The sequence below is a fragment of the Galeopterus variegatus genome, unplaced genomic scaffold, assembly GCF_000696425.1.
Source record: "Galeopterus variegatus unplaced genomic scaffold, G_variegatus-3.0.2 Scaffold3854, whole genome shotgun sequence".
In the NCBI taxonomy this organism is placed as follows: Eukaryota; Metazoa; Chordata; class Mammalia; order Dermoptera; family Cynocephalidae; genus Galeopterus; species Galeopterus variegatus.
This window is the reverse complement of record NW_007729965.1, coordinates 127,500-140,447: the sequence shown is the minus strand read 5'-3', so window position 1 is coordinate 140,447 and position 12,948 is coordinate 127,500. Positions and strand designations below refer to the sequence as shown.

The 12,948-nt window shown below is 36.9% G+C and overlaps 1 protein-coding gene across 3 annotated transcripts in view; it reads right to left on the bottom strand.

The window, feature by feature from the left end:
• UCHL5 (ubiquitin carboxyl-terminal hydrolase L5) overlaps positions 1-12,948 on the bottom strand; it is a 42,623-nt gene that overhangs the window by 29,230 nt on the left and 445 nt on the right. The window contains exons 1-3 of one of the 3 annotated variants that reach the window (XM_008586160.1): positions 12,627-12,846; positions 4,534-4,597; positions 2,818-2,923 (exon numbers count right to left, since the gene is read on the bottom strand). In XM_008586160.1, coding sequence (XP_008584382.1) covers positions 2,818-2,923; positions 4,534-4,597; positions 12,627-12,702 — 246 coding nt within the window. In that variant the 5' untranslated portion in view covers positions 12,703-12,846. Of the gene's footprint in view, positions 1-2,817; positions 2,924-4,533; positions 4,598-12,626; positions 12,847-12,948 lie in introns of those variants that run through there. The other 2 variants (XM_008586159.1, XM_008586161.1) reach the window with 2 other exon arrangements.

Genomic DNA, 12,948 nt, shown 5'->3' with positions numbered 1-12,948 from the left:
GTTGCCGGTCACGAAAAAAAGAAAAAAAAAAAAAAAAAAAAAAAAAAAAAAAAAAAAAAAGAGGTAGTGTTGTAACAAGGTTAGAGTATAGGTTTCAGAGCCACAGTGCCTAGTTTTGCACCCCAGCTCTGCCATTGACTACCTGTGTAATTTGGGCAAGATTTTTAACCCCTCTGGAACTCAGGTTCCACACCTGTAAAATGAGGAGGAAACTTTAAAACCCATAGTTGCTGTGCAATCAGTTACTACAAACAAATTAATAATTCTAAAAAATATATAAAAGTACTTAATAAGCTTTCAATAAATGTTAATTAATATTTTTTACATCTACTCAAATGGAACAAAGTCAAATATTTATCATTAGGTAAAAAAGATATAAAATATTTTGAATAATCAGATTTTAATAAAAAATTATAAGAATACATTAGCATATGAACAGAAAATGTGGGAGGTAGCATGGCATGTGGAAACACACAGCTGGGTTTTAGACCTGGGTTTAAGTTCTGGATCTACCACATATTATCTGTGTAACCTCAGGCAAATAACTTAATTTCTCCAGGACTTAATTTCTTCATCTGTGAAATGAGGATAACAACCTCATGGGCTTGTTACAAGGATTAAATAAATAATGTATTTAAAGCACAGTATCTGGCACACAACAAGAATGGTAAATGTTGGCTACCATTGGTATTATTATCACTATGGTTGTTATTAATAAGAAGAGTCATGCCTATTAACCATTATATACCTAGCACTTAAAACAATGCCTAGCACAAAGTAGGTGCTCAATAACGACCTGTTGATTAAATGAATGAGTCAAACTGTTAAAAGTGGTTAATAGAGATGGGTGTGAAATTACAAGGGCATTCACTTTCATCACTATATATTTCTGTAATGTAAGTTCTAGTATCAGAAAAAAAAAGTTTTTAACTACAATAAAGCCATATTTTTCTTATAGTAAAGCAAGAAAGTTCTAATTTCTCTAAAAACATTCAATTCAAAAAAGTCAGTAGAAAATGGAAAAAGCAGTAAAATAAGAGAAAAAAGGACAACAATTTACTAAGGATAATAACAAAGGCTTGATGTAAAGGTTAGTAATAAGAATAAGCAGTTTTATTTTTCCACCTTTCTAAAAGTTAACTAAATTATTCTAAGCAATTTTTTGGGTCTCAGAAATAAGAGCACTTTTCAAACAAATGCAATCATACTTAGCTTGGGTTTTAAACATTAATCAAACTAATCAATCAGGTTACCTAACTTTAATCATTCTGTTTTTCAGCTTTTCCAAACAACAGGCCATATATATGGAGGCCTAACAATGTGAGTTAAACTCCATTTTTCTATACACTATATACATTAGAAAAATAGTTCTCAAAGTGTGATCCACGGATCTCTAGGATTCCTAAGACCCTTTCCAAGGACTTCGTGAGCTCAAAATTGTTTCCGTCATAATTCTAAAACAGTTTTTGCCTTTCCCCTGTTTTCCCATTAGCACTGATGACGCAAAAGCAACAGTATGTAAAACTGCTGGTATTTTAGCATGACTCTAGGCAGTGACATTAAACTGTTTCACTGATACACATAGTTAAAAAAAAGAAAAAGCCAGTTTTACTGAAGAATGTCTCTAATAAAGCAGTAAAAGTTATTTTTATTAAATTTCGACTTTGGTGTATATAAGTCTTTAACATTCTGTGGAATGAAACAGGAAGTACAAATGAAGAACTTCTGCTACATACTAAGATACGCTAGTTATCTTGAGGAAAGGCACTTGTGTGATTGAGTTGTGAACTAAATTGGCAGCTTTTTTCTTGGAACATCATTATTACTTGAAAAAACAAATGACAGACAAGTATAGTTTTCAGACAAGCCTATTTGGCCAATATTTTCTTGAAAATGAGTGAAATGAGTCTCTGGCTACAAGGAAAACAACTGATGGTATTTGTTGCCATTGATAAAATTTGAACAGTTAAGTGAAAATTAGAATTTTGTAAAATTTAGATCTGCCACTGTGTGCTTAAAAGTTTCGTGATACTTAACTTTTTTGATGATATAGATGTTTTTATTAACAAATGAACCTGTTGCCATTATCAAATCATATCAAATGTGTCAACACTTGGAAGATGTGCATAAACTGGTAAGTTTTCCAAATGGCCAATGAACAATGTTACAAAATTATGCAGGATTAAAGGAACCACTTGAAGGGCAAAATAATCCAAAAGATTTTAACATAGCAAAGTACAAATTTCAGATTGTACTAACCTTTAAGAAAGCAACACTTTTGCAATTTTGATATAGTATCAAAGAATATAACAATTACCTGAAAAAGATAATACTCCTTCCATACATGTGAGACTGGATTTTCTTCAAATATTTCAACCAAAAGCAAAACAAAACAAAAACACTGCAAAACACAGACTTAATGAAGAAGCAGAGGAGAATCTAGCCATGTGCTATGAAGCCAGATATTTAGAGTTGTGAAAATGTGAAACAATGCACTCTTCTCACTAATTCTTTCATTTTGGTAAGTATGGTTATTTTCCATTAAAATATGTTATTTATGTTAACATGTTATGAGTTTACTGTTATTTTTAAATGGATACTTTTCAAAAAATGTTTTAGTTCTAATGTCTAATATGGTAAATATTGATAGGTGATCCCATAAACAAAAGCTCTTTGGAGATCTTAATAATTTTTAAGAGTGTAAAGGGGTCCTGAGAGAAAAAAGTTTAAGGACTGCTACACTAGAGGCACATAGGTAGACTAAAGTCATAAACAAGGGTTGTTCTTGAGCTTTTTCAGAGAACCCAAGGACCATACCTGCTTGGCAAAAAATATCGTGTCAAGTCTGGAGTCCTGAACCACAGAGCCTGCTGGTTCTTCTCCTGGCTGCCACTTGAAAAGAAAAATTAACCCATGAACTGGCCTACAAAATAAAATACAAATTAGTAATGCCAAACCCTGCTTTTTAAATAAACATTGTTAATATATTATATTTTACACATTTTAGTCAGCTATTTAACAAATACAATGCAAATGAAGTAAATTAATTAATATGAGAATTTTTTTAGAAATTGCTATTGCCATTCATATGCACTAGAATGTTGCCTTAGATGAGGCTAGTAAAACTTAAAATTACATCAGTCAAAATAGAATTATAATGAAAGGTCTATTCTCATGTACGGACTATTCATTTCTACCTTGTATCACCTCACCTAAAAACAGAAAGTAAGGCTAGCCATTTAGCTCATTTGGTTAGAGCTCAGAGTCAACAAAAACATCAAGGTCAAGGGTTTGTATTCTTGTACTGACTAAACGCAAAAAAAAACAACAACCAAAAAACAGAAAATAACATTGCAAAACTAGAAGCTGTTAACCCCAGACTGAATTCCAAGATATATGAATAAAGTTCATGTAGGATGTATAAAGATAAATGGCTGAAATCATAAATATTATTAAATATAAAAAGTCACCTTCATATAATTATTGGATTCATGAAAAATCCTCAAACTACAGGATGAATGGATGCTGTTACCTCATACATAATGAATTCATTCACTTTCCTAAAAAAATCGTTTGTTGCATATGGAATGTTTAATCACTAGTTTAGGATTCCCTCCAGTCTATCTTTCACAACTGCTTTCCACTCAACAAAAATCTTTCCTATGTTTTTTTTTTTTTTTTGGCGGCTGACCAGTACAGGCATCAATCTTTCCTATCTTTTTAAAGACAGTTCAAATGGTGCATCTTTAATTAACCTTCCCTAATCTCAGCCAGAACGGATCTCTTATTTCATCTAAAGTGATTGCTCTTTTTGTGGAGAAAAGGTGGGAAGAAGCAAACTCTCCTTCTTACTATTAAAAACAGTAGCCACATCCTTAAGACCCCATTTTCCCATTTAAAAGCCTATTCTTTGTCTCTATTCCAAGGCTATAAGAATTCTCCCACCAATGAAAACTCCTTTAGCTCTCCATTTGCAGATACAAGGTCAATGCTTGAAGACATGGAGATAAGGCGTAGGGAGAGTCTCAGAGAGGTAACTCTGGTCAGAAAGATGGGGGAAGGCGAAGGTTCTTCCTGTCATCTGTGTTTGAAACTTAAACTGTAACATTCCAGAAGCAACGTGAAAATTTGTAGACAAGTTCTGAATTATAATTACTATACATTATCTATTAAATATGCTTTTGTAGACTGACCTATTATTCATGCTTTTTATGTTAAAATATGTTCCATGTTCTAACAGTATTGATCTATAAGTGAATTTTGTGAAAAATCAACCAACTGGTACTTTGTGGATATGGAAATACAGAGACTTTGATTTGAATCCCTTGCAAGTTACATGAGCCCTAGGTTCTCGGTTATAAAATGTAAATAATAATAATACATATCTCACAGGACTGGAAGAGATTTACAGGAGATAAAATATTCAACCTATGGTAACCCAAGTAAAATAGATAAACAGATCTGGGTATCCTTTAAAAGTTTGTTAAATTATAGACATACTACTATTTTTAACACAACTACAATTATACTTACTTTAATTTTTCAAAATTTTCAGGCTCTAAACTCCATATTTCTTCTACTTGGGCTCCTCGGCAACCTGAAATAAGAAATTCTTTTCTTCAGAAAACAAAATAATTCATTTTTTCCTTCGTCATTAAATAAAATATTAACTAAAAGGAATGCACAATTGGGGGCAATAAGACATAACAAATTGAAATGGTAAAACTAATAAATCTCATAGCCAAAATCCTCTTACTCCCTTTAATTCCCCAATTATTTACAATGGGAGCATATTACTTTGATAATTTTAAAAAGTTTCAAGAGTTTATTTTCATTGAATCAGCACCCTATGACTGTTTCTCTCAATCTCTTACTTCTCTTCATCCACTCTTTTCACACAACTGTTAAGTTTCCCTAGCTCTGTTCTTAACCCTCTTTTTTTCTTACTGTACACTTTTTATTTTTCTGGGAAAGTAAATAACTAACACATAGCATGACTTTCAAATCACATCTTTAATTCTGATCCTTCTGCTAAATTCCATTGTATATTTTCAATTATCTCAGAGTCACCTCCCCTTCCCTCTTCCCCAAACATACTCTTCTTCTAGGACAATGGTCTCAACTAGGGCAACTTTGACCCCCATGGAACATATGTCAATGCCTACAGACATTGTTTTTATTGTCATTATTGTCACTGGGGTGAGGATGGTTTGCTACTAGTATCTAGTGGGTAGAGGCCAGGGATGCTGATAAACATTGCAAAGGATAACCCCTGACAACAAAGAATTCTCTGGCCCAAAAAGAGATACAATTAATATACTACCTGGCACACTCTATGAGTTCTGTGCCATTATTATCACAATACAAAAAACAACCATATTTACCAGTGTCTTCTATGTAAAGTGCTTTAAATGCATTTTCTCTAATCCTTGTGTAGTGGATTGAATATTGTCCCCCCAAATCTTCCTGAAACTGAAATTGTGTCCACCAAGTTTATGTATTAGAAACTTAGCCCCCACTGTGACTGTTAAGAGGGTGGGAAATCCTATTATGGTAATTAAAAGGTGGGGCCTTGAAGAGGTAATTGGATTGTAGGACCATGCAGTAGTGAATGGATTAAAAATGGTAGCCAGGGGAGTGGTTCTGAGGGATTTAAAAGAAGAGGAAAGTCTGTCATTCTCTCTCTCTCTCTGCTCTCTCGACTTCCACCATCTTGCAATATGAGACCACTGGGTCACTGTCGCCACCACCAAACGGACTCTGGACTTCCCAGCCGCAGAAACTGTAAGCAATAAATGTCGTTTTTCTTTATAAAATACCCAGTTCCATGTATTTTGTTATAAGCAACAAAAACTGACTAATACACCCTGCAAGGCAAGAATTTACTGGAAGAGGCTTTGAGATGTTAAGTGGCTTGCCTAAATTCACTACAGCTAGTATTTGCCAGAAAACTAATTAAAACCAACATCTTTTTCCAAAGTCTGAGCACTTTCTAATATTTCAGATTATTTTCAAGTGAGAGCTAGAGAAGGCTTTAGACTACCCACAAAAACCAATAGTTAACAACAACAAAAAAAAGTTGGGTCAACCAACAATGTGACCTTGGGCATTCATACCATTCTTAGCCTCAGTTTGTGCTGATATATAAATATCTGTTTAAGTGCTCACTCTAATATTAAAGATACAAGTGCACGGAAAATTTCTACAAAGTAGCAGAAGAACTGGAAAAAACCTGATGTCTAGCAATAGACTGAGACTGACAGATATTCACATATATCAAGTTGGGGAAAAAACCTCATAAATGTGAACCTATGTTTGTATGAGTGTCAAGAACGGCACGGAAGAACATTAATTCAATTGCTAACACTGGTTACTGCTACTGGAAATCAACTGTAAAAAAAAGGCCAAACATTAAAACATTCTATATATCATACCACATATAAAAAAGAAAAAAATTCACTGAATAAAAGTACCCCAACATCTTCTACAAAGGTAGAATTTCAAATAGTGACACTATTTAAATAATATCGTGTTACGCACATACATATCTCTTTATGTAAAGAAATCACAGTATTCAAAGGTTAGCATCTATCTCCTTATATACATTCAATATCTAATACAGCATGGTATAATGGAAAGAAAAATAAGCAATGACTCAAGAGACCTGGGTTCTAATTCTAGCACTGCCTTAAAGTTCTTAACCTTCAGTAAGAACACAATTTCTTTCATCTTCATTTTCCTCGTGCATCTACAAAACAAGGGTATTACCTGCTTCATTCAATCCACAAAATTCTTGTGAGGTATACAAGGTTATCAAACCCTAAACACAAAGAATCACTAATCAGACTCTCCTAATAACACACTAAATAAAAAGTTGGGGAGGGGGGAAGGTTTTAAAAAGTTAATGAAATACTGGTATTTACCAAATACCTTTTGTGCGCCAAGCATGACATCAGGCCCTGGCAAGGACAGAAACCAATTAACTATTGTCACAATACTTAAAAACCTTACAATCTAGTAGGAGACAAGCACATACCACTCAAGGACAGTGCAGCATGCATAAATTACACATCAAGGGTTCATGTTATAGAAGTTCAGAGGGAGGAGAGATCATTACTATCTGTGCTGATGAGAAAAACTTTCATGGATAATTGAACTGGGTCTTACATGGCATGATCATATGATTTGTCATCCAAACCAGAACACTGTTCCAAAAGGAAAGGGGATTAATGTGTTAATCAATACATCAACATTTCATAATTTCATTTGTGTTATGATAATGGTGGGTCTATAAAATAGCTCTTCAGAAACTGTCAAAAATAATTTTGTTAAAAATATACCTGGAGCCTTCCTCCCCAAGAAAAATACTCTGGTGGGATTCTTCCAAACTGTTGCCAGTGCCTTAAATTTAATCTATTGCTAGGTATGTAACTTCCAACAGATGGTTTTGACAACAATTTGATTGCCATTCTTCTAACCTTACTGACAAGCTTATCAGAAGCATCAGGATGACCCCAGCTTCTGCACTGCCCACAAAACACCCCCAGATGTCTTCTCCAATGCCACTCTCAGAATTCCATGGTACAAATAAATGCCTTTTGGCTGGTCACATGACTAAATAGGATAAACTGGATTGACAGCCCTCAAAGCAGTCTCTCCAAAAACATAGACCCAATTATCTGAACTGCACTGGGAGCACTAAATTGGAGGCACTATTAACTTGTACCCCTTAACTGAGTAGGTACATTTGGGGGGCCCAACAACTATAAGCAACACTTGCTTCCAGAGGCACCACAAACACTCCCAACACTATACTTCTACTTCTTGTATGAAAGCCAACCATTAACATGCCTCTTTCCTTAAAACAATGCACCTTAAGAGTAGTCATAATAGACCTTCATGTTAAGGAAATACCACCCTGGGCCCAAAAGTCATTCAGATCTGCCTCAACTCATGGGTCAGAGTTATTATAGATAATGGAATTACTCTAGACTTTCTCCTCGCAATGTGAAGTTTACAAAATCACTAACACACCCTGCTGTACCTGGGTTAAAGCCTTGAGCCAAGAAGAAAGGTCAATACGAAAACTTAAGGAGAAAGCCACCTGGCTTTCTAATGTAAACACTATAAGAGATAAATTTAAAAGATTTGGTACCAACCCTGTCAGGTCAGATTAATCAGAGTGGCTAAGAAAATGGCACATTTTATACAGAACGGAAGGGTGGATATTGTTGGGAGACAATTCTCAATGGGTTTATCCTGTTTCTGTATGTCTTTTGAGAGGAATTACCAGCTTTGCTCTGGACTATCTTTTCAAGGATGTTCATATAGTAAACAGATTTGGAAGATAACAGAATCTTTCTCTGGGGTAGAAGGAAGATTTATTTGCTGTCCAAGGTAATAAAGATAATATCTCCCTAGAGGCAAAGGCTGAGTGGATTTGCTATCAGCCCCTTTATAAAATCAGGAGTTCCCTAAGCTCAGAGTTTCTCAACTGTACCATAGACTGACGGCGTGTGCAGGATCTACCTGGGTCCACCTCCATCTCCATGGGCTTGGAGGAGAAGGAACCAACGCAAACATGAATGCCCTGCTGCCAACTGTGCAATGAGTAATACAAACCTTTATCACTAAACAAGAAATTGTCTGCTAGCATCTAAGAAACTGGCAAGCCATGTTATAACATCAATGTCAAGAGTTCGGATCCCTGTATCAGCCAGCAGCCAAAAAAAAGAAACTGGCAAGCCAACTTGTTAGCTGGCAAGCAGAGTACAATCTAACACTTTATAATTCTTAACAGATGTTGGATTTTGTCAAATGTCTTCTGCACCTATTTACATAATCATGTAATTTTTCTTTCTTAAATTATTTATATGGTGCATTACGTTGATTTTCGAATGTTAAGCTAATCCTGAACTCTTGGGATAAACCTCAGTCACACTGTATTGTCTTTTTAATGTACAAGGGTACTTCAGAATGTTTATAGAAAAATAAAATTAAAATATGAATCTTTCCATGAACTTTTTGAAGACCCCTTGTATTACTGGATTCAGCTAAAATTTTGTTTGGAATTTTTACATTATGTTGATGACACAGGTCTGTAGTTTTCTTGTAATGTCTTTGTCTGGTTACTATGAGGGTAGTGCTGGCCCTCACAGAATGAGTTGGGAAGTATTCTTTCCTCTCCACCTGTTTGGAAGAGTTTGTGTAGAACTGGTATTATTTATTCCTTAAATATATGATAGGACTTACCAGCAAAGCCATCTTGACTAGAGTTTCTTTGTGAAAAGATTTTAAACTGTGATTGCATAAAATTTAATAAATTTTAGGCTACACTGGTTATCTATTTCTTCTCAAGTGAGCTTTGGTAATTTGCGTCCTTAAAGAAATCTATACATTTCATCTAAGTTGCCAAATTTACCAGTCTAAAGTTATTCATAATATTCCATTATTATCCTTTTAATATCTGTAGAATCTGTAGTGGTGTCACTTTCTCATTCCAATATTGCTAAGTTATGTCTCCTCTCTTTTTTCTGATTAGTCTGGCTAAAGGTTTATCAAATTGTATTGATCTTCTCAAAGAAACAGCTTTTGGTCTCACTAACTTTCTTCCTTGCTTTTCTCTTCTGCTTCACTAATTTCAACTCTGATCTTTACTGTTTCCTTTCATCTGCTTACTTTAGGTTTAATGTGCGCTTCATTCTCTAGTTTAAAATAAAAGTTGGGGTCACTGGTTCATTGTAGGAAAAGTAAATCCAGTCCCTATTACTCCGCCTTGACTAGAAGAAGTTTACAGCTTCTATTTCTATTAGTAGACTTAAACAGATCATTTTGGTGCATGTATGTATTATGTAGGCACCATACCAATTAAAAGTATAATTCTGGGCCGGCCCGGTGGCGCACTCGGTAGAGTGCGGCGCTTGGGAGTGTGGCGGTGCGCCCGCCGAGGGTTCGGATCCCATGTAGAGACCAGTCCGCTCACTGGTTGAGCGCAGTGCAGGCGCGACACTGAGGGTTGCGGTCCCGTTACCGGTCACGAAAAAAGACAAAAAAAAAAAAAAAAAAGGATAATTCTGATCCATCAGCTTCCTAATTTAATAAATACTTTATCTTACTATGATATTATAGTCCACCAAAATTTGTATTTATATATTCACTGAATCCATAATTTCCCCTCCAACGATGGAACTTTAAAATAAACTTACAATAGCATCTACAATACAAATATCTCACTTTTGAACAAATCAACTTCCAAAAGCTTTTTTAAATCCACAAATTTTGATAAAAAAAAATTGAAATGATGGAAATAACTGGAATAAACAGATTTTCTCTTTGAAGCATCTGCTGATATAAAACCACCATCATTTAACTTTTTGCAAAGTTCTTCTGCTAATAAAGGCAATATGTTAACAGCTATTGTTTTATTTTTCATATGTGCAGATGCAGAAAGTACATTTATATATCACTTTCTGATGCATGACTTTAATATTTAAATCATTTTCAATTCCAAGTTTTCAGCACATATGAAATAGAAGCAATAGCTGTTAATACACTGAATTAATTTTAAAATAAACTTACCTAGTACAATATTTCTGAAAGTTATCTTTAGCATGTTGTAATAGTTAAGGTTTTGAAGGTAATACCAATAGCTAAAACTGCAGACATCTCAAACTCGGTGTATGTCCAAAACGGAACCCATTTTCTCGACCATCAAGCCTGCTCTTCTCTCTTATGAGTAATTTTATGAGGGTGCGTCAACAAATTCACGAAAAAATAGAATTAAAAGATAATACAAATCTTTCCATGAACTTTCTAAAGACCCCATGTACTTCATCAGCCATCCAAACTAAAAACCATGGAGTCATTTTTGCCTCTTTTTCCCTACATCCAATCAGTCAGCAGTCCTGTTGATTTTTTTTTCTTTTATGTAAGAGAAACATACTCCCATTTAACCTCTACTGTGAAGTTGGCAGCCCTGAGAACTCCTTTGTTAATGTAGCATGTTACATATGTACTCCTGCTCCCAAGGGAATGAGGAGCAGATATTTCCACATGCAACTGTTGATTTAAACACAGCAAAATTGGGCTGGCCAGTTAGCTCAGTTGGTTAGAGCACAGCCTTATAACCCCAAGGTCACGTGTTTGGTTCCCCATACCGGCCAGCCACCACCCTCCCAATAAATAAATAAATACAGCAAAATTACTGAATCTACCTCCTTGTCTCTAACACACTACTTTGTCAACCCAATCACCTCAGACTCCCACTATCTTAAGAGATTTCTAGCTTTTCTCACTTCATTCCAATCCATCCTGCACAGTACAGGCATAGTAAACATTAATTATAAAAATAATGTCATTTCAGCATTCAAATATCTTTGACAGTTAAGCCCCCAATGACTACGGGGCAATCCAAACTATATAACATGGCATACAAGCTGGCCTCATTTTATCTTTTCAGCTTCAGATCCGACTACTGCTCCAGCCCATTACATTATGTTTTAGTCACTTTGCTGGCTGTTCCCGAGGCATATACTTTATCATCACCTGTTTAAGCTTTTCCTCTGCCTGTGCTCTTCTGCGACCTGTGTTCCTGTAACGTTTTGTACACACGCTAGAGTAGCAATTAACACATCATGTTACGGTTTGACTGTTAGTTCTTCAGAACAGCAGTCGTGTTTTATTAACATTTGAAAATTCCCAATCCTTACCAGTATGTCGGAGATATTGTAGATGAACAAGACATGCTTTATAAATTATATTCCAAATATTCACTTATGTACAACAGACAATATCTACATCAACGTTTAATTGTTATCCCGAGTACAAGTTTTAACACAATAGCTATAATGAATAATACTTGAGGAAATGTAACAAATAAACTTACTGCCCCAAATGGAAGCTGGAAACAAGAGGAACAGGGAAAGACAAAAAGTCAAAAGTGTTGATTATTTAGGATGGAAGGCAATGAATATAGGCAAGACAGAAATTATGATGAAAGCATGTGGCCTCTAGTCTAGCTCAAGGAAAACTCACTTCACCTGAAGCCAGAAATGAGCAGAGAGCAGAACCAATGAAGTGGCCTGGGAGCACCACGCAGTCAGAGTGTGTGGACGTCCCAAAGAGCTATTCACACATTCACGACGTCCTGCTTTGAGTAACTAGAATCTCAAGTTTGTGGGCGGCTTGGGCCGCAGACACCCCACCCTGGAGAAGGCACACCCTAAACTGGCTTCCCCTGCAGGACTGGCGGCCCGAGCGATGCACCTGACCACGGCGACCCGGCATAGGGAGAGCTCGGCAGGGAAGGGACGGCGGAAAGGAGAAATATATGTGCGCATAGGGTTCGGGGAGGGAAGTGCGTGAGTTCCGAGTCTTGAGGAGACCCCGATGCACAAGACAGACACGATCCTTGCCCTCCTGGAGTGGCTCTAAAAATTACTGTGGAAACGCGACTACCCGGGGCTGAGGAGGGGGCGGAAGCCCTACATCTCCCCCACGCCGACTCCAGGTTCCTGAAGTCACCTCTCCTCAGACGCGGGGCGGAGGTGGCCGCGGGGAACCACTCCGTGCCCAGCTTGGGCCTCCTCCCGTGACCCCCGGCCCAGGACGGTCCCCTTGGTTCTCACCGAATCCTTTAATGAGCTCGGTGAAGACGCCGGGGTCACTTTCCATGAGGCACCACTCCCCGGCATTGACCGTCATGGCCCCGGCCACACACCGCCCCGCTCCACCTCACGCTCTAGGCAGCCCCCTGCACCAGCTGCCGCCGGCCACAGATCTCGGCAAACCCGCCGCTGAGCTCGTCAACCCCACGTCACCCCGCCTACTTCCCGACAGCCTCCGGGCGCCGTAACCTGAAGCGACGGAGTGCGGGAGGACGCTCTAGCCACCCAGGAGACAGAGAAACTCTTTCTAGGCCTCCCCGGACCCGTAGCGGATTCGGAGAAA